The 22018-nt window shown below is 37.4% G+C and overlaps 1 protein-coding gene across 1 annotated transcript in view; it reads right to left on the bottom strand.

Annotated features, from left to right (window-relative positions):
* The window catches only part of SACM1L (SAC1 like phosphatidylinositide phosphatase), a 33468-nt gene that overhangs the window by 7407 nt on the left and 4043 nt on the right, over positions 1-22018 (bottom strand). The window contains exons 2-13 of the mRNA XM_076331034.1: positions 16850-16947; positions 15152-15226; positions 12531-12658; positions 11173-11322; positions 8991-9050; positions 7364-7397; positions 4483-4584; positions 3612-3697; positions 3327-3413; positions 2805-2873; positions 2635-2714; positions 535-633 (exon numbers count right to left, since the gene is read on the bottom strand). Coding sequence (XP_076187149.1) covers positions 535-633; positions 2635-2714; positions 2805-2873; positions 3327-3413; positions 3612-3697; positions 4483-4584; positions 7364-7397; positions 8991-9050; positions 11173-11322; positions 12531-12658; positions 15152-15226; positions 16850-16947 — 1068 coding nt within the window. The remainder of the gene's footprint in view (positions 1-534; positions 634-2634; positions 2715-2804; positions 2874-3326; positions 3414-3611; positions 3698-4482; positions 4585-7363; positions 7398-8990; positions 9051-11172; positions 11323-12530; positions 12659-15151; positions 15227-16849; positions 16948-22018) is intronic.

Here is a 22018-nt window from a genome sequence, read left to right as displayed (position 1 = left end):
AAGGGCTGACAATCAGTGCCAGTGCCAAGGCGTGGTACCACAATGTGTGTTAGAGAAAACACTTTTTTAAAAGAGAGCAGGTGCCTGTAGAAGGAGCACTAAGTGTTTGACACTATGTAGCAGAACAGTTTGCTGTCAACAACACATGGAATTACTCTTGGATGGAAAAAAATCACCTAAGGAGGCTTTTTTTTTTTAATTAGCTTCAGTTGTATGCACACTCATTTCTTTGTCTAACCTTTTACCCAAAGGTACAAAGGCAGCTCTTGAGTCACAATGCAGGGTTGCTACAATTCTCAGAACCATTTTATTGGGACATAAAAAAGGCTCTACATGTTACCCACTACTAGGTCTGTAATCTTGCACATTGTATCAGCAAGAGATCAGAGATAGAAACACTAATGCATATGGATGTAACTTCTTTATAGAAGATTACAGGTCTGTTTTACTGTCCCTTAACTCAAGACAATAGAAACTATGAGAAAGTGGTCTCATTTTAACAGTACAGAAGTAAAAAGAACTGCAGAGCCTTACCTAAACTCATCCTGCTGTTCTGCTAATTGATCCATCAAAATCTGGAGTCGATCCCACCTCATCCGACTGCACTCTTTATGGAAGTCAAATGCTACATATCTGTTCAGAGACAGAACCATCTTTTCAGATTACATATGTACTGCAGCGAAGGTCTCAAAACCCCACAGGGAAGGGCTGATCTATAAAACAGGTAGTGACAGAGGATTTGTTTTTCTTTAGAGATGGCTTCCAGCAAATATCTGTGGATTTTGTCAGTGCTCTGTAATCTTCCTGAGGCTGCACCCTTAGTGTGCATGGTGACAGCACTTACATTTCTTCACAAGATGCCACTAGTCCAGGGAAGCACACACTCAGTTCCAAGTTACTCATTCTACATTCTGGCTTGTATTTTTCCTCCAGACAGTATAGAAGGGATATGCATCTGATTTTATCTTTTTTTCCCCACCAGGGTTCTTTTGCCATCCTCTCTTCCAAGCAACTGCATTGGGAACCTCAGTTCATTTTTAAAGAGACACAGGTGTTGAAATGCAACGTTCTTTGCCAGCATACAGCATAATTCCCTTGCTAGTTCTCTAGAAACCTGCCACAGATTCTGTTTAAACAGCTAACCTTCTCTGTCATAAGAAAAAATAAACAGCTACTGACTTGGAACAAGATTTTAACAGCCAATTCATTTCTAGTAAGAAGTGCTCTAGATGAGCAGTGTTTGATTCAACATTTATATATATACACATTTGCTGTGAATTACAGGGCATTACATTCCTCCCCTCAAGTACTCATAATCCAAAAGTTATTACTTGCCAAGTTTTCAAGACTATTTGCATGAAGAAAGATGGTATATATACACTGAAAACTCAAGTCAGTCTGGCAGGTAAACAGCATCAAAACTGATTAACAAAAGAAAAGGATTTTGGCAGCATTAAGAAAATGGGGCTGACAAACACCACTTTAACATATACAGAACAAGCAGCATCTCTAAAACACACCCCGATGGAATTTTACATCTTGGTTTCCACCACATGACTTTATAGCAAAGATGCACAGAATTCCACAAGCTTTGTACAGCTAAGGTATCAATACCAGCGTAGGTATGAGAGTGAGGAAAGAGCTCACCTTAGAAGTGGTCTTTTTTAATAAAAACAAAAGAAAAATCTACACCCACACACCAATAACACACACAAATGCATCCCTGAAGGTAGTAAAAGAAGCACACAGAAGTGAGACAGGCATCTATAACTACCCTGGCAAGGGCAGCAGCAGGGCATCACACAAGCAGAAAAAAGCTTGGACAAAATTCAAAGTATGTCAGGATTTATAAGGGCATCTTGATTATACTCTGCAATTCCTTAGTTATACTTTGACAGAAATGAGTCCTTATTAAAACAGGATGCCTTTTTGCTTACAGGTAGGATTTTGTCCTTTGACATACCTGAGTGACAATAATACTTTACAGCAATCTCAAGGAAAGGATAGAGGTAAGTATCTGTGGAAGTTGGATGCTTAGCCCTCCCTCTAGAAGTTAGTGAAAGCAAGCACAGGCAGGTTGTAAAATCATGTACTGCACTCAAGATTCCCACAAAGAGATGGAATTTCTCTTGTGATTAAAGCACATTCTTCACTCTCTTGGCCCATTGTTACACCAAGGTCCAGACATTTAAATTACATGCTCCCCTTACTGTTTCCTCCTTTATCTCAACACTGTTTTGCTCACACTCAGCACTCCCTTACTAAGTTAGCAATATAACCAAGCCCTTTTGCCAGAAGCTAGTTCTGCAGGGGATGATTTCTTTTTCCTAAAATGCAAAGATCTCCACAGTTCTCACAGCATACTGTAACTCCAATACTAGCATTACCATTGCCTCTGAGCTCCCTTCTTTATTCTGTCTGTCTCCTCTTTGTCCCATATTCGCTTCACAGTCCCACTTCTGCTTAGAATGTGAGCTCTGAGGTAGGGGCATTGGTCATATGCAAGTTACTTCATAAAAAAACTCAAACAAATCAGACTGTTGGTAAAGGCCTCCAAAGAACTGATCACTCTGTGGGTCTCGGAGGCAATGCTCAACTTTTAACACAGAATGTATCATTTCACTTCACATGTACCTGACCATTCCGTTTGCCATACTGTTTACCATTTTTGCAAATGTTTGCTCAAGAGGCTTCTCTGAACCTTTTTGGTTAACCTGGGAGAAAGAAAAAAACCAAAACAGTATTAGTCAAAAGTCTGCTTAAAAGAACAGCAGCTTTTTCAGGAAGAAAAAGTGAAAGCATACCAAGTTGACAATCATTTGTTTTCCATAGCTAATTATTTGCGAGTCAAAATGTCTTTGGAAGCCATCCATCTAGAAAAGAAAGGAAATGTGTTGACAGATGTACGCTACTATTAAGATCTGTGATTTACAAGAAATCTCTATAATCATATTTTGATGATACCACACAAGCAGTTTTATAACTAAGAAAAGTGTTTGGTGTTCTCTATTGTGCTAATACATTTCTACTTTCATCCCCCCAGTCCATTCAGCCCTCCTTATTAAGCAAGCCACAGATAACAAGTATTGTGCAGCTACTAAAACTGTGGCAAAAAAGAACCAAAGAGAAACTACCCCCATTGATGTCTGGAATTTTTTCAGGCTCTGAACTCATCTTAAGGAGTACAAGGCTTCTTGCCGCTACTTTTTAAACAAAGCTCAATCCAGTACTGCTGATTTTTATTCTTGTGGTTACAGTTTGCTACCCTATCACACAAACATGAGCCCAGAAGTATATTAAAACCCCAGGACACAACACTCACATACATGATTTACTGACTTGCTGATCTGTGGCTTTGGCTTATACTTGAGGTTTGGTCTTTGAGACCAGAAAAAAGGAATTGATCCACGGGTCTGCAAAAAAATAGAAACCGTTTTAAACAACAAAACTTACAAAACTTACAGAGTCACTTGCCATTTAAAAATAAAGCAGACTGGTTTAGTTTGTTTATTTGTGCACAGGCACATCTTGTATATAATCTATATTTAGAAACACAAAGCTATCTATCTACATATCTTAAGCCAGTGAGCAGTTCCTTACACTGACTTTACCTGAACGAAGGATGCTTTGCTCCCCTTGTAATGCACAATTTGTTCTGTTTCAACGAAGTTCGCAGCATGTCCTTCTGAATCAATACCTATGTAGGAGAAAGACCTTGTTAACCAGCTCAGACTGGCTGCAGAACAGCAACAGTATATCAGCAAAAGGCTTCCTAACCCTTCCCTTTTGAGGGCTCACAGAAAGCATGAAGATACCACAGAGCTGCCTGGAGATGGTAAATTAAACACACCTTTGGCAGAAGTTTAACATGATCTGTACTAAACTTAACTTGAAGCAGCACAGTTGTGCTTAACATATTTTGATATTTGTAGTCCTAGAAATTGAGTAATTTAATACAAAATAAAATACGAGTGCTTGGACACTGAAATATTCACAATTCAATAGCAATGGCGCTGCAGAAACTGACCAATTTCTTCAAAAGCATGTATGTTGGGACTAAGAGAGAGTCATTTAAATCCATTTCCTTGTTCACTTTTTAACTTGAAACAATTAAAGAACACCACTATTCAGGGCTCCCCTGCCAGCACCAATGATGCACTCAATTGAATTTACTGCTAGGCCAAAAGGGCTATTACACACTTGCATTTACTCCAATAAAAACAGTAAAGTGTTAAAAACCCCTACAAAACTTTTGCAGTTATCTCTAGGAGGAATAAAGAAGAGTCTGCTTTAATAAATACCAGAACATGCTTCAGTTTATCATACAGGTTCCTAATATTTTCTTTGGAGCAAGGACCTCTTAAGACAAAATTATAAGCATTTTTTTGCTCAAGTCATTATACAGAAGTTACTCTTAAAAGGTAAGTCACACATATACATGGAATTTGCATTATTTTAAAATAAATCAATTTGTTATTTTACCTCTTACATAGTAGCGTACACCAGCCCTGAAACAGCTTCTTCTGGAAACAAGCAGCCAGTCAAAACACTTGCCATTAATAGAACAAGAGTGCATAGTGATAACTAATGAATAACACTAAGGAAAACCCCCCCAAATTTCATTAGGATATTTTGATATATCAAGAGGTAGGAAACATCAAGGAACCAAGCAACCACATTCAAAGAAACTTGTAAACATTTCTCACACCAATAACAGCTGAACATTAAACTTGAGAGAGAGGGTAACAGTATTAGGATCAGTATGCGCATCACAAAAGGACAGGCTATAGGTGATGTCACTAATGAACACACATTAAAACTACTATGATTTTGAGAAAATGGGATTCTAAAGATTAATCTGGTCTTATGGTCCTATGTATATCATTAAATGGACTGACTTCTGAAGTTCTATTCAGTGCTACATCCATCTCACCCACGATTTTATTAAGCTATCTAACAGTTTCTTGCCCCTATTGCTTTTAACAAAAAATACCACTCCAAAACTTTTTTCTAGGCTTTTAGAAGAGTGAATATCTTGGGCTGTTATACCTTGCACCTGTAAGTGCAACATACATCACATTTACAGATGCCAGAACTAGCAGTAAGGTAGACTGGCTTTCAAATCCATGCCAAGAAAAAGAATGAACACATACCAAGTCTCCCGTGGGAGCTTCTTACATAACAATGCTTTCCTGCTCGGGCTGGATACCCAAAGTGGCAGATACACCATAATCTGGGACTAATCAACAAACAGGGGCCACTGACAGCTAGTTTCAGTTTTAGAGTCTTGTTCTGTGCTGCTTAATTGCCTTTATTTGGACTACAGTAAATTACCAAGTCTAATAGAGACCAGCATTCATTATGAGTAACTTCTCCAGGTAGATTCATAGGCTTTCATCCTTTGCCCCTAAAAACTGAAACCTACAACTTTAAAGCAAGCAAAAGATCAAAATGGTCAATTTTTGCAAGCTGCAGTATTAGCATACTGCAGTCTTCTATTCTTTGAGGGATCTAGATATTTTGTCTTAAAGTTGGTAAAGTAAACAAGATGTATTTTCTTTTTTAAAATAGCACATTTTAGTGATTCTGTATTTATGATTCAAATGGGACATAAAGCAGCTGTGTCACATGTGAGCACCTAAGCTATGTTAAAGAGCACACTGACTGCATACATGGAACATCTTGATTTATGAATGCATTTGTGCTAATACTGTTTTTTAAAAGTTAAAAATATTGGCCCTACATAATCCAGAATGTTCTCACAATTCATAAATTAGACTGTGAAAGAGACCTATTCCTCTGCTTTCTTGGAAAATTACTGCCAGGTCCTACACCCTTTAATCCAACACTTATACAGCCAACAGTTTCCTGCAAAGAAAGGTTACCTCTAAACTCAGCTGCTTAGCAATAGACAGCCCATTTTCTGTCTGCGATCTCTGTCCTAATTTAAATGGCAACTTGCTATTGGCTACTTTCCACACACACAAAAAAGGAAAAGACATAATTTATTGTTCTTTAGAAGGGGTTTTTTTGGAGCAGCAAGGGAAATATTAAACATAGTTTAGGCTTTAGATGATCAGAGTCTTGATTACCCAAGTCAGTCCATTATTTCTCATCACTGCAAGACTAGAACCCCAGTCCAGATAGTTGAACAAAATACATTTAGGTTTATATAATATATTTAGGTTTATATGGGGAAAAAAAAGAATCTTTGATTTTACTGAAATAACTGCTAGTGGCACTGTAACAGTTCTGGTTAGGGCTCCTGCTAGCATTTTCATCACTAAAAATCCAGTTTCTTTGAATTCCTGGGTTCTCTAAGGTGTTTGGTTAGTATTAGAATTACAGCAAAATATACATTACTTATGCTAATTATTTATATAGCAAAAATAGGACAGAGGAAGGTGTTAATTGCAGTCTGCCAATTGCTAATTGCAATCCACCCAGACTCTTCCACCCAGGACCTGCAGGATAAGGATTGGGTTGTTCTGACACATCCATTTTGCTATCTTGCCTCGCCTCTCCACCTACTCCCACAACGTTTTTCCATTAAAATGAAGTCACAGGAAAGAAGAACTGGAGATCTGCCAGCTGCTAACAGTCCTACCAGAACAACCGATCCAGTCTGGAAGCTGTTCCCTGCACACACCTGAGGGGCCTTTGCAATGGAGGAACTAAGGAGAATGTGGCATGAGTTGCTCTACCCAGTCTTGCCAGTCCTTTTCATGCTGCCAGTCCAGGAGCACCTGGCACTTACTGTTGATCACACACTGCATGAGGAACACTGCCTCCAGAAAGCATTAGGCTTACTCACAGCATACACCCCTTCTCAAAAATAAACTCATGACTGCTTTGCTAAAAAGGCTGTTACTCAAAGCACTGGTGCAGGAAAAGCAGCTGGCTAGGAGAAGCATTCCAGGAGCCTTCAGTAGAACTCCTTACCCTTTTATTCATCAACAAGAACATCCATAAGCACTCCTTCAAGTCAAAACTGTTCTCCCTTATTTTAAATCCAAAGTAAATGCTAAGTGAAGGTATCCTTATAGCAAGATTAAAAAGTACTACGGCTGATGTCAGAGCATTTGCCATATTCATCTTAACCTTCAATCCCACTGAAAGACAGTTATGCAAACCATGCCTGTAAAATTAAATACATTAAGCCTTAAAAGCAGAATATTCAAGTGACTTAACATATGAGTGGGCTATCAAACAGTACACAACACTCATATCTGAACAAAATACAACTTAATTCTGACACTGTGTTCTATGTTGCCAACATAGCCAATAGAGCAAAATGGTTGCTGATGTGGCTGCTGTTAGACTATCATATTCAGCACTGAGCTTTACAACGTAAAAAGGATACATCCGTGCATCACAGGCGTGGCAAACCTATGGATCTGAAACACACAATAGATGTTAAAAATATTAAACACTAGCAGCCAAAAAAGATAAGTGAGTGACTATGCTTTGTCTAGGAGGTTTTTTTTTTATAGTTTTATATACTTTATATCCTTTACTTTTTGTTTAGGGTGCAGTAATTCTTTGAGAAAAAAGTTCAAAGAAAAACAGCAACATATGTAACCCTTATTGGCAGCAGGGAAAAAGTGAAAGTCTAATCCTAATTAAGTGACCTTGACAAAAAAACAAGCTGCTTTGTCCTCCTATACATGGCATTTACTCTTCTAGAAACATGCCAGATATAAAGCTGTACACACTGAAAACCTTTTGATATGGTATTTGCTATACCTCCACAGTAGGATGTAAGCAGAGATAGTAGTAAACAACACAGGGCTTCAGTAAGGAATACTTTTATGTGATTAATACTTGAAATGCTTGTTCCAGGGTTCCATCCTGCCACTCCTGAATAACTTGGTCTTTCAAAAAAACTTAAAATAAAAATTTTCCAATACTAGAAGTCAGAAGTACTACATCTCATTACCTAAAACTGTTGCTATAGCAAGCCACCTGTAGTTGATATCAGGTCACACTTCCCCTCACATATCAGTTATCTCCCTTTTCAACTTCTGTGTTTTGCCTCCTACGTCTGTTTTCATCAGCCAGCCACACTTGGCTTTCTTTGCTGTTCCCACCACAGCTTCTCTTTCATTTCCCAAGCTTTGTTTGCTTAGCACTATCCAAACCATATACCCAGTCATATGCCTCCAGAATATGCACAACAGCCCTTTGCTAATTCATATCTTCACATTCCAGAAGCACTGCACAACCCAGCCTTTTGGAACAGTGCTGTCTAATGTAAGAGCACATCTCCACAGGTTACCAAGACAGAAATAGAAGCAGTGCATCATCCACTTCGATAAATGAGAAGTACTGATAGAGAGAAAAGGTTGCTGTAGCGCAGACAATTCAAGAAGTTTAACACACATCTGAAGTCTCTAGCAGGAAGGAGTTTACATCAGTCTGGCCATTGAGGTACTACAGTTGTGGCTCATGGTCATGCACTTGTATTTGCTGGACTAAGTGAATTCAAAGGTCTTCATTTGAAGTAAACTGAAAGAATCCAAACTGTCAGTCTTACTCTTAATTCTCAGCTTTATGACCTATTCACTAGACAAATGGAGTTTAACTGCGCTCACAGAGACAGATGCTAGCCACTCTTAGAAAAAAAGCGATGAGCTGAACCTTGCCTATATCTAAAGATAAATAAGTAGCTAAACTTCAAAAAAGCTTGAGAAGCATATGCTGTGCAGTGTAACTTCCCCTTTGGTTTATATGAGCACAGTCTCAGCACAGTATCTTCAAATGCAAACATTTCCAAATAGACAGCTTTACTATATGTACTACTGAGGACATTGACATAAAGTTGGAAGTTTGAAAGCAGAAGACTGTCACTGTGCTAAACTAGAAGGTGAATAGCCACGTTATACTAGATTCTGGCTGTCTGAAGTAAGAGACAGTTACAGGAAACTGCTGTATACTTACAGTAAAAGTATATTCGTCCTCTATTAATATAATCATTACAAAGTGTTTACCTCCGGTTGAGCAGCAAATTCTCTAAGAAGATGTCCATTCCATACAAACCGTGGATCTGCCTGCCGCAACAAAAAGCCAACATGCTTTTAGAGACTGTCAATTCTGTTTAACTCATCATAAAGGGAATATCATAGTATCCATGCATTACACAAGTTTAGGTGAACAGATATACATGGAGATGGAACATCCTTCTTTTATCAGTAACATCCATAACCTCAACTAGAAATCTAAATAAAATAAAAATAGCTAAAAGAAGAACAGTTCTCTCCAATGTTTAAGGGTGTTGCCTGGCACTTCAGGCATGCTGAACTGTTAACAACTGAGCTGCAGTATCGGAAGAACATTCCGGTCTTTGCCCTAAGAAAACAGGGCTTGAAGAGATTATCCAAAATTTTAAGAACAGTAACAAGGTAACACTCCTAAAATGGGGAGAAGGTAAAAAATACAAGGAGTCCTGTATACAATAATCAACAATTTGAGAATCAAATGTTAAAACAATACTTGTAGCTTAAAAGACAAAAGTATTTATATTCCACTGCATATATGATCCTCTTCAAACTTTGTGTATTTCCTATTCCTAAATTCACCTCAAAAGTGTCTTGAGCAGGTTGCTGAGCACATTCCAGAAAGCTACCAGATTAGTCACAAAAGTGACATTTGCTGCAGAGCATAGTGCAGGCTCCAGCAAAGTGGCATAAATCTCAACTTTAAGATGAGGCAGGCAGACAACACATCACTGAGGATGAGGGTTAATTCAAGCTCAGCATTGGAACAGTCCTTTGTCTAATAGAAAAGAACAAATACAACTACATGCCAGAAACTGATCAAATCCTACTTGCAGTATCTTGAACTAGTGAAAGAACATGACATGATGCTTTGGTGCCCCTATATTGGGGCTGTTTCCTTCTACCAGTACTGTTTAAAAAAAAAAAACACCAAACAAGTATCAAACCAAAACACCCACACAAACACAGACCAGGCCTCTCTTGTAGAGGTGAACTGGAGATGCCCAAAATTGCCATCATCCTTTCGTTAAGCCATTATACTGCAACCACATGAGTGTGAAGTTGTTAGAATTATTTTAACCATTTAACATCTGAATTTACTTGAACCTGACACCTTTTTACTGTACTTTGCCTTTCAAACAACCTTCTGAAGTGCCACAATTTTAAGGCAAACCAATCCTTTCACATCAGCAACTGCTCTCCCTGGCAAGAGTACTGCCAGAGAAGCATTTGATAATGCAAAGTAGTCCCCAACTATAAACTGATTTTTAATTTTATTTTTCCTAAATCTTGGAAAAAGTGTACTGCTTCCCCAGCTTAGACAGTTTCAGTAACTAAGAGACAATGTCTCATGAGTCCACTGCCACCTCTTCAGCGAAGGAAGGAAAAGTGCTATTGACTTCCAAGGCTTCAGTATTTTAGTGCCTAGGCAGTTTAGACCTTGTTTACACCGCAGTATAGTAAGTTACCAGACTAAGGATTCTGGAACTCTGGAAGCACAAGAGAATTTTAAGCTCAAATTGTATTCAGCTATGTGATTGTTGTCTTTAAGACAAAATCAACACATTAAATTCATGCTTCAAACATAAGCAATAGGCATCGTTTAGACAGAATGCAACATCCTAGGGCCAACAGCCATAAAACCCACAGTTCTGTTCCACGTTATCCTGGAAGAGAATTTGAAGTCAAGTGCCATTTGCACACTTGCTTGGTTGCTTCTTTTTCCTCTCACTGTCAGCTTATTCCAGAGAACTGCCCCAGTACAACTCAATTGACAAGATCAGATATAGTCTAGTTACACAGTTTAGCAACATAGTGCTATTTTTTGCTAGTTCTATCATAAGGATTTGCATCTAAGCAACATGTAAATCTGTTTCACTAGTTTAAATTAGTGATTAAAATAGTAAAGCCATTTTTAGTTTAACAGAGGACCATAAATGCTTTAACAGTATCTGCTACCATTTAGCATATTAACTCATTAATTCATTTCAAAGAAGGTTTCATCTTAAGTGTAATGGGACCACTGATTTCAGCAACATCACCTTAAGCTTTATGTAAAGTTTCCTTCAGTTTGTGATAGTTTGTTTTGGCATCATTTAAACACCAGCTGCATAAGCCATGCAGAACTGATTGGTAATGTCTGAGACACTGACACTAAGCAAAATGAAATCCTTACCCTCTCTAGGAGGCTCATTTCCTGGAACTCTGGGCTCGTGTTGGCTAACCGTTGCAGAGTGTGTGTTAGGTCGTACGTTGTTGAGAAGTAAAATCCATCCACGCTCAAGACATGACTAAGCATTGATAAAAATACTTTATTGTCCTGCAACTGTTGAGGAGGAAAAAAAAGGACAGAAGGGCTCATTTATTACCGAACTATCTTATTCTTAAGCTACCACTACTTTTTGAAGCGATGAGATGAACTTTGCCAGTGTTCTAGCAACACATGACATCATCCAGAGATTACCATATAAGAAGGAAACCATGAGATTGCAGTTTTGATACCAGTTCACTGGTAACTTGCAGAATTTGACTGCAGTGTGCTAGCTGTAAGAACAGTGGAGAACGGAGAACAGTATTCCTGTGAAGTAAATAGCTACTGATATTAAACTAATATTAGTGACTTCCAAGCAAAAAGGAATCCATTAGTTTCCCTGAAAACCATGCAGTCAAAAAAAACTGAGACAAGATGGCAATGCAAAAGAAAGTATATAACTTACTGTCATGATTACCCCAATAACTACTCTGTGTTCTGGTTCAAGTTTTGATTAACCTCATTCCTTTCCTGAAAGAGCATCAGATTCCCTTTCAGCTCCATTGGTTAGACACCCTTATCTATTCTTTATCAACCCACAACATATCTGTTTTAAACAATCTTCATCCTTTCCTTCCCTCTCAAAAAAAAAGAAAAATAAATTCTTCCCTGATGGGTAATTATGTAATTGAACAATTCCATAAATTAAGCAAGACAGATAGTTAGATGACAGCAAGGCAGCTTATTGTAGGGGCTATCAGAATAGTAAAGCTGTGAGAAAGACGTAATGGGAAGAGCGTTGTGATTTTGTGGATTGGCTCAGGGAGCCTGCTTTGTAATAGGCTGCATTTGTGCAATCTATTACAAAGCAGCCCTAAAACACCTCTGCAGTATGCCAGGCAAGCAAAGCCTTCATGAAGGTCCTCAGAGTAGAAAAGATGATACAGGATTTAGGAACAAGAACAAAGCTGCAGCAAGACACTCCACCTCATCCTCCTATACTGTACCATCTTAAAAGGGGGAAAATGCACAATATGCAGATCAAACTCTGGGGGTGATATTTTAAGTTGCACAATGTGAGTTTGTTATCTTGAATGACATAACTTTATATACATCTATACCCAGATATTACATCAATTATAGTAGCCTGAACAAATCAGAGAAAAAAGTATAGTTCAAAGGGCTTCTTAAAAAAAATTTTCAGTTTCATCAATTAGGTCCTGTGGTAATGGACATTAACAGAAGATAACATTCGCCTACACTCCCCTAATCAATCCACCTACCTGAATATCAGTTAAGTGCAGCATGGTCTTTTTGTAGGAGAGGATGTCAAAGTCTGTTGCTTTCCAGATTGCATGACTGAAAATCTCACCTACTTTTTTCTTTTTTGTTATTACAATAAGATACGTGCCTGTAAATCAGAAAGAGCAAAGTTAAAAAAAGATGCATATATTAAGAAAAGCAGCCTATAACCATACCAGAAAACTGAAACCAATAGGAAAGAGTAAGGTTTCTTCAAGTTACACCAAGGACTTCATATTCTTAACAGTAAGGGGCTGGAACAGAAACAAAACGCACTTGCTAAGCTACCCACTTCTCTATGCTCACAGATCTTGAGCTACTCATTAATTTTAAGGAATTAAGAAAACAGACAAGATAAAAGTGTCAGCTACTCTTACTTCAGACCAGAGACAGTCTGAAGTAGGCTTGCAAATGCAGAAAGAGGCATGGTCTTGAATGCGGTTTGGAAAGCACAGAGCAAGTCAGAAATACACGAAAGGAAGCATGCTGTAGAATCCAAAAAGCCTATTCATCTTATGCTGAAAAAATATTTATCCTAATAGGTTGAAAATGGAGGAAAGAGAAGGTGTCTCAATAATTTAAGTCGTGAAGTTTACTTATGCAACCAGGAAAACAGCAACAAAGCAAAAAACATAATCATGACAGTTCACTCAAAGCAATTAATTTACACTTGCAGGTAAACACAACATAGCCTTATTTCCAAACCTATCATATTTCAGTGCCATCTTGTTTTTGAAGAAAAAGGTTGCTTTATTAAAACAGATATTGATGGATAAAAATGTCTCATCATCTACACCTTATAACTATTAAATGCTTACAACTTCAATAGAGCAAAACAATGTGCAGGCCATGCAGAAGTACATAACCACAAATCTAGACTTTTTTACTAAAGCATTGAAAGAATTATAAATGCCAAAGCAGAAACAGTTCATGTGTGCAGTAAGTTTACCCATTATTTGTATTTACTACTATACCTACATATACATCAAGTTTTATGGACAGGTGAATTATTATATCAGGTTTATCTAGTTAGCCAAAGAACAGGTACCACCCCCACTTTTTTTAACCTCTGCAGCTCTAGTGTTATACCTCTCATTTGGGTGGAATATTCAAGCACTTAAGAATGCTCTAGCATGTTTGCATCTATAAGTATTGCTTTTGGTTGGTACGTCAGAAGCATCCAGATACCTTACAAAAACAGTACATTACATCCACAACTATGCCACAAAGATGCTACACGAAGAGATAAATTTAATCTGACATGAATTTTCAATATTGCCTTTTCCTATTTGGATATGTAATCTTCTGTTTAGATTTCAGAGCTTCAGATATTGCTTCAGCAATTTTTTTTCCTCTAATACTGTAACAGGCAAAGACTTTTTATGCTTGTTAAAGACACTGCATTGCTACATATGGAACCAGTTTTACAGTTAACAGTGAACTGCTTAACAACACTTAGCTAAACGTTTACTTTAACTGATACCATCTTTAGTTTGACAGCTGTATACTAACAATCAGTGCACAGCTTGGGGGGGAAGAAAAAAAACAAGTGATTAAAAGAAGTTACATACTTCTGTATTTTATATAATATTCAGTCAGATGAATGGAAGTCATTACCAAGCCTGTAAGTTATAAAAATTCCCCTCTGGGGCAGTTCAGTTTTAAAACAGTCAGGGCTTGTCAAGTACCTAAGGCACAGGTGTCCATTACATTGCTCTTACTCTGCAAGATTCACAATTCTTTAGAATATGAGCACATAAAGTTCAGTAGTTTAAGATCCTGTCAGAAGTTACTGCATTTAACACAATGATACTTTGCTTCAGTTGAGAATACTGCAATGAGTGAACTTAAATCCTTTCTACGTATGGAGACTTATTCAGTACACATGCTTCTTATTACATCATTTTTCAGACTACTCAAACTCTAATAAAGTCTACCCACAAAAGATCTTTTGAATAGCAACACTTACTTTCCTGGAAGCTTAGACTTTATGCATCACGTTTACTTGTGGCAGTGACTGTTTAGATCTGAACATCACTGAGATACTTGGAAAAAGCAGACAGCTTATTCTTACCTTATCCTACAACTCCCTAAAATTTAGAATTGTTCCAGTCTGTCCTTTTTCTTTTAATGTTGAATTTTCTTGGTATTTGTAGGATAGCTGGAACACAATCATTACATAAACAGCTGCATCTGCTAGTCTATCACCCTGTCACTCTCAGTTGTGTACTAAGATTATTGATTTAAAGTCAAACTTTACAACCCAATATTTGACTGTTGCATCAAATCCTGCAGCTAAGATTAAAACAGTTATAAAGAGTGAGTAGATTAAGTTCTTTGCACGCATTTGAAATGCATTCCTTAAAACTCAACAAGCTGTCAGTTAACCCCACCTTTAGAGCAGCTACAGGTTTAAGAGGTACATGAACATTCATGATAAACTATGTTTTGATACCTCCATCCTCTAGCAGCCATGAGGAAAGCCCATCATACTGATGAAAGTGTAACCTCAGATACTTGCAAATACTATTTTTGTCTTTAAAGCTTCTTTAGCAATATATTTTGCCTAAGTATTTTTAAAGAGCACAGTTCTTTTCCTTACCTGCCACCAATCGGATTGTTCCCAAAATACCATATATAGGCCTTGTAACAGCTGAAGGAGGAACATCTTTCTTAACTGAAAAGCAGAAGAAAAAAGTCAGAATTTCAGACTGCTTCTTTCTAACTATATCAGAAAACTATTAAACTAGGTTTGTTAAAGCTTCTTGGTCAAATCTCAAGTTTTGCTAGAGTCTTAAGTATAAGCAGCAATGCATCAGAATTTCAAAGCCTGATGCAGGGCAGGGGGAAGGATGTGGAAGTATTCTAACCCAATTTCTCGTGTTGTTTAATCAAAATAGTAATTCAATTTAATAAATTCAAGCTCATTTACATGATAGCATAGCAAGTAGACCCCTCAATAATGTATTGTCCTGCCAGCTTCCAGGAACTTTTTGTTTTGAAGCCATCAAGACAGCAAGGACAAACAAACCAAAAATGCTTGTGCCTCCCACTTTTGACTGCTTCTTCTGAGCCTCAGCCTATTTCCACTTCAGAAGACCTAGTTTACTTTTTGGTCTATCTCTGCAAAACTACCAACAACAGCATAGATGTGGCAAGGGATACAGTATTTCAAACAACATACCAAGAGATCCAAAAGGTATCCAAATATCAATTAGAAGTCCTAGCATGTTAAACTTTCATCTATCCACATTTCTAGAACAGCAGAAGGGATATTAGAGAAGTTTAAAAAAAAACAACTCCAAAACACCCACACCAGAGTTAGGCATTTTCCCAGAGCTTGGAGAACAGAGAAAGATAGCACTTGATTTTTCCTTTGCTTTAAACACCTTGCAGGTTCATCTGATAAAACACCAGTAATGAGAACAGGCAAAGACTAATAAAAGACTTGGGACAGCTATCTTTACAGTTTTGAAGGAACAACTTTGAAGGAGAAATTGAAGTATTATACTACAACACCAAAATTATCAGTGGGATGAGCACACTGCTCTTACATGAGGTATACAAGAGACCTAATAAAAGGAAGAGAATGACTGCTTTTATATTAATATTACTATAGCATTTCTGTCTGTTTAGAGATTAGTAGTACCAGGTACAAACTCCTGAAGTATCAAAAGGGAAATCACCCATTGCTTCATTTCATGTTGTCATTTAATGCAAATTCTTTGATTGTTTTTATGCATTAGTTTCACATTCTTAAAAAAATCAAACTAAAGTTTTGAAGACCTCAGCATCAGTATGCTTAAGACTACTTGCACTGACATTTCAATCCAGATTTGCAACATAACTAAGTTTACAGTGAGGGCCTTTTGCTGTTCTTGTTTCTAGAGGCTTTATGAAAATTCAGGTTTCAGTATTAAGTGAAATACAGCACTGAGACAATTTGACAAAAGCTGCAGAAGCCCAACGTTCAACCCATCCTAGATTTAATCTTGGACTTGTAGCACCAATCCCAAGTAGCTTAGATGAGTCAGTTTTTACTGTTGTCATGCACAGTCTTACCAAAACCAGGCAAGCACTATCACCCTGGTTAACCACAGCATCAGTCCCACAGCAAGAAGGCATTTCAAACAAAGTTCTTCACAGGACAGAATACAAAGCACTATTTTAAAACAGTAACTAAAGATAAAAACAATTCTCCCAGTACCAATTTAAGGTTCTGAAGATCTTCTGGGAGTGCCTAGAGCAAAAATAATAGACAGAAGAGGCCTGTATTGAGAAATACTGGTGAGGAGAATACCTGCAAGAGTGACTTCTGTGGAGACTCTATCAATAGCAAGCACATCATCCGCTCCATCATCACAAGCTTCCACATAGAATTTCTCTGGTGTTATATGCCTTTAACAGAACAGATAGGAAAAAGGAATTTGTTTAGCAACACTTACTTTTGGTTTCTTTCTTTACATTTAAGCACTTCACCAGCTGAAGATAGAGCAATCTTAAACCTTATTTCAGCTGCAAAACCAAAATTCTCACCGGATTACTTCCCAACAGCCACCAATGTTGACAGTGCATAAAAAGCAAATCAAACTAATCAGTTACTGCAAAATACATGGCTTGTTCAATAATCTCAATTCTTATTTAATACTGAAAGTTAAAGACATGAAAGTGAATTTGCGTACATAGTGGTCCATTTTATAATTCATGTAAACTGGAACTATGTCACTTAGAAGTCTGATAAGCCAAAACCAAACTTCAAAAGTTTTTAATGAAACTTTCTAATACATCAGAAACTAAAGCACCACATCCCTGATGCAAGTCTAGTAAACAAAAATAATGTCCAAAATTATAAAAACACCTGTTTCACATTAGGGTGTTCCAAGTATTGTAAGAATCCACTGGAAACAACACAGGAAAAAAACAGAAGAGTTAAAGTCACACACTAGTTTATTGAAGCAGGTGCCTCAACACTACCATTCCCCAGATTTGTTAGCCAGGTCTATGTGACACACATGGGGTAACCTGTATCCTCACCATCAGACACATTAGACAAATTAGACACTGACATCCTGTTCAGACTTCATACCTATCTTTCCTTTAGATAAACTGTATGCAGTACAACACTAGCCATAAAATTAAAGTTTTCAGAAACATTCCTTAAATACACCTGTTGAGATACTTGCAAGAAGCCAGACAGGTTATACCATGCAACAACACAAGAGTTATGCAGAAATTACTTGTAGCTGTACATAGGAAATGCTAAACAAACAAACAACCCCAAACACTCCTGAACTAGTGTTCTTAAACTAAGAAAAATCATTATGAGAGTTAAGGCTTTACAAGACTAGGGGTCAGAGTTTTAAACATCTTGTTCTGGAAACTTCTTCTACAGGATAGATATTTCTAGGCTCCTTCTCCCTAAATAGATCTTGCATTTCTTCACATCTTTTGTATTTTTTTTAATCCTTCAGAAAGGTGAATTAGAATCCTAATTTAGATCAGAAGAGTCCTTTGAAAGAGGTCTAGAAGACCTCTCTTGACATGTCTAACACCCCACCTTCCACCCACTAAAAGCAGGGCCAACTTCAAAGTTTAGCCAACTTCAAAGTTAAACCCTATTTCTTAGGGTGTGTTTTGACTCTCCCCAAGGATGGCGATTCTGGAACCTCTCTGAGCAATTACAGGAAAGCCAGAGAAGACCAAATGCTTAACTGAACTGAAAAAAATCCACCCAAAACCATAACACAACAAACTGTAAAGCAATCAATAGTTAACTGTTCATCAGGTAATTTAACCTCTTTAAAGGAAAATTAGTCTATGGGTCCTAAAACAGGAAACACATCAACAGTATTCCCCTTGTAAATCATCCTTCTTAATCTTTCATGTATGCATATGAAATGCTTTATCTTTGAAACTAAAAACATCAAAGTAAGAAATACAAACATGCAGTTCATTGAACACTGAAGCCTTAAAACCCCTACTTTGCTTTCATTACTTCTGTTTTTGATGAAGTGCACATGTGCACCCCTGGCTCTTTATGGGGGTTTCATAGGAATAATGGAAGCCGTTTTTATGGTGAAGAGCAAACAAGCTTACACAGACAGAACAGGCAAGACAAGCTTAAGGACATTTATAAACCCTCAATTTGTTAGAGAATTTAAAAAGAAATCAGGATATACTATTTAAGGTGCAGTCAGAAACCCATTGCTAGTTGGCAGGAAACAGTAGTAGACAGTTTTTCCACAAGAAAAAACTGCAGCTACTTGACTTCTGTTGGTTTAGTTGAACAAAAAAGTTAGCTTTTTCTGGGAGGTCAGTTGACACACAAGACTCCAGCTAAAAAAACTGGGGAAAAGACACTGCAAAGTTTAATATTGGACCTGTTATGCCTTAACACAGATGCTTATGCACTCTTACTCATGTGACTATCTTAAGCAAAATAAGTTGGAAAAAATCTTTTAACATAGCAGGTTGTAAAATAGTGTCCAAACAAAGCAGTGAGAACGATAGTTTTAGTCTTTGAATACTCTGTATAAAGAACACAGCATAGACAAGACACCTATACTCACCATACAGAGCACAACTAAGCATTTCCATCCATGATCAGTATTTTTAAAAGCTGCTCTTTTCATTATAAAGTGCAACATGGGCATGACTATATTATAGTCTCAGCACTGAGATTCACTTGCATATTAGTTAAAGCCTGTTTTCAAAGAACTGAGAAAAAGCTTACAGGTGTAGAATATTTGTCAAATAAACAAATTTTCTATTTACTACACTCAAGAATAATAATTTCTCCCTGAAGAACATGAAGTCTTTTACCCTCATCATCCACGAGTTAAGAAAAAGGAGAGAATTAAGGCTGCCAGTGCAAATTATGCCTAGCCTCTCAGTATGTGTCACATGCCCTGCTTCACTAGACCAGCTCCCAGCATTTCTCTCTCTCAAATCCTAGCCCATATTTTGTCTCCTGCCACTACTATTGCCCTTTTAACAGTTTGGGGGTTTTTTATCACCTTTATCTCCTCTTACACAATGCCTGTACAGTTCTATCTTTGCTTAAACTACGTTTTACCCTCAACACACACAGAAAAGAAAACTTTGCAATCAAAATCCTCCTTCTTACGGTCCTCTCCAAGACCAGATTTGGTGACAAAAGTGTCATGGAGAACACAAGACAAGCAATCCCTGTTTTCAGTTCAATGGACCAAACGCGCTCTAGGCTTCGGCAGCTTGCAGCACACTGGAACCATCTTAGCATCGACTGTTTTGGAGCTTTGGGTGTTTTTCTTTTGGAGGTCTTTGGGGGAGGAGGGGGGGGCAGGAGGAAATTAGGTTGCCAGTGTATGAAGTTGAGAGAACTTGAACTAATAGTTCTCTGTTGGGATCACCATTAAAAACTGCCTAAAATACAACTGCACAACACAAACTGAAAAGCCCAATGCCCTGCAAAATGTTAAATCCTTTCTTCAGAAGAAGTGGGAGAATTAGTGCTCTTTGAAGTTTTTAACAGAAAGATGATTCACTTAGTCCTGGCTTTATTTGTGTAAATAGTTGAAAGTTTTCTAAAATATAGTTGAAGAGGCCAAGACTCAAAGAGGTTTCAGACCAAATGCCGGTTTACAAACTTAACAATTACCAGAACTTGGCTAGTAGGCTCATTCTCATTTAGATGACCTTTTCAATCGTAAGATTGCTATAACCAAGATGATTGCCTCCTACTTCTCTTTCAGGAAGGAAGCTGATGAACATTGCATGCAAAAATGGGTGTTTTTCCACAGACTCTGCTCAGTACCAAGTCTGTAGTTCTATCACAAGCTTAGAAAAACACCACACATGCTTATTTTACTGATCTGAGAAGAAGATTAAAATGCTGAAAGAAGGATCATTCACAATGATTAGGAATCTGCAGACAGATTAATTCTGTTTCTTTAATGAAGTAAGGAACAGATGAAAGTCCAAGTGCTAGTATTATAACAAAAATAATAAAGAAATCAGTATTTTCTAGAAGCCCATAATCTCTGTAGTTACTTTTAAAACTAATTTTTCATATACTAGGCTATACTCTGCTTTTGTATAGCCTTCGTATTTGACACTGGAGCCTGCCTTCTCCTTGGCTGCATTGTCACTGCTGCCTATAACCATCCAAAGCATCAAGAACTCTTAACAGCAATATCTTGCTTCCATTACAGCACATAAAACCTTCACAAAATCTGAGTCCCTCTCAAATACTTTTTTTTTAAACCTGACCACCATTACCATGGACTATTTCTCAGTGTTGCTAAAGAACAAAGGGTATATATGGTATATGCTTATACCATATATAAATGGAAATAGTTGACACTGATAGCATAACTCATGGTACTCAAGAAAAGGAAGGTATTGAAGCACTGCAACCACCAATTTCAAGTATTACTGAAGATGACTTGAATTTCATTTTGAAAATCTTTTCCAAATGAAACTGTGTGGATTGCTGCCAAGAGATAAAGCAACTCATTCAATAGTTTTCATCCCTACAATTCAAAGTTGAGAAAAAAGTATCTGCAAGTGATTTAAAAGATGACCTGGAAGGAAAACACAGCACAGTTACACATCAGGCCTCAGTTTGAGTTTGGTTGTGGTTTTTACTTGGGGGTGGGGTTTTTGCTTTTTAAATAAAAGGCATTTTTTCATTATTTCAGCTCATGTTGCTGAAGAAGCAGTCAAAAGGAGAACCTATGTAAAAAGGGTGCACAGAGGCTACAATTAGAAAATGCTTTCAACTATCTTGCCTTGAAGCAGCAAAAAGAAAATTCAGTAAAACTCACTAAAAATTAAGCCTTTTCATTTTCTAGTTTCTTCAGCTCAGGCACTACCACTCTTGTGAAATCATTCTAGTCATTGACATAAGTCAGTACCCCTAGTAGCGTAGTAAAACAAGAGAAAACTAAATGGCTCTACTGAGGTTAGTCCCCATACTCTCCAAAGCTGGGCTAAGTACTGTGTTGCAGCGTAAATTTTTAGATGCAAGAGAGATTTTTAATGCCCAGACAGACTGTTCCACATGGGCCTGAGAAGAGGAAAAAAGGACAAGAGTACCTATGACCAGTTAGAGTCTGAATGAGTTAACTCAGTATCTCTCATTTCTGTAGTTATTTCAGTAGCATCCAAGTCATGCTTTGAATAAAAGATGTTTTCCACATTTATAGTGAGTGTCTGAACAAGGTCAGTGTTATGTCAAGAGTGGTTTTCCTCCAAAACTTTCTGAAAATTCCTACAAAAACAAAGATACTTTGAAATTACCTTAAAGCAGGAAGTTTCACAGGTTGTGTTTTTTCTTGTTAGCTACTTATATTACAAAATATTCTCTATTCTTCTTAATTCAATTCAGGTTTACTGTATTCCTATGCTTCATGAGAAATTAACAGAGGAAGTAATCCTACCTCAAAACCCTTGAGCTGCATCTTAGGATCTTCTAAGAAAAACCATC

Source organism: Aptenodytes patagonicus, chromosome 2 (genome assembly GCF_965638725.1).
Source record: "Aptenodytes patagonicus chromosome 2, bAptPat1.pri.cur, whole genome shotgun sequence".
NCBI classification, from domain to species: domain Eukaryota; kingdom Metazoa; phylum Chordata; class Aves; order Sphenisciformes; family Spheniscidae; genus Aptenodytes; species Aptenodytes patagonicus.
Note: the sequence above shows the minus strand (reverse complement) of the source record. Positions and strands in the feature narration are given on the sequence as shown.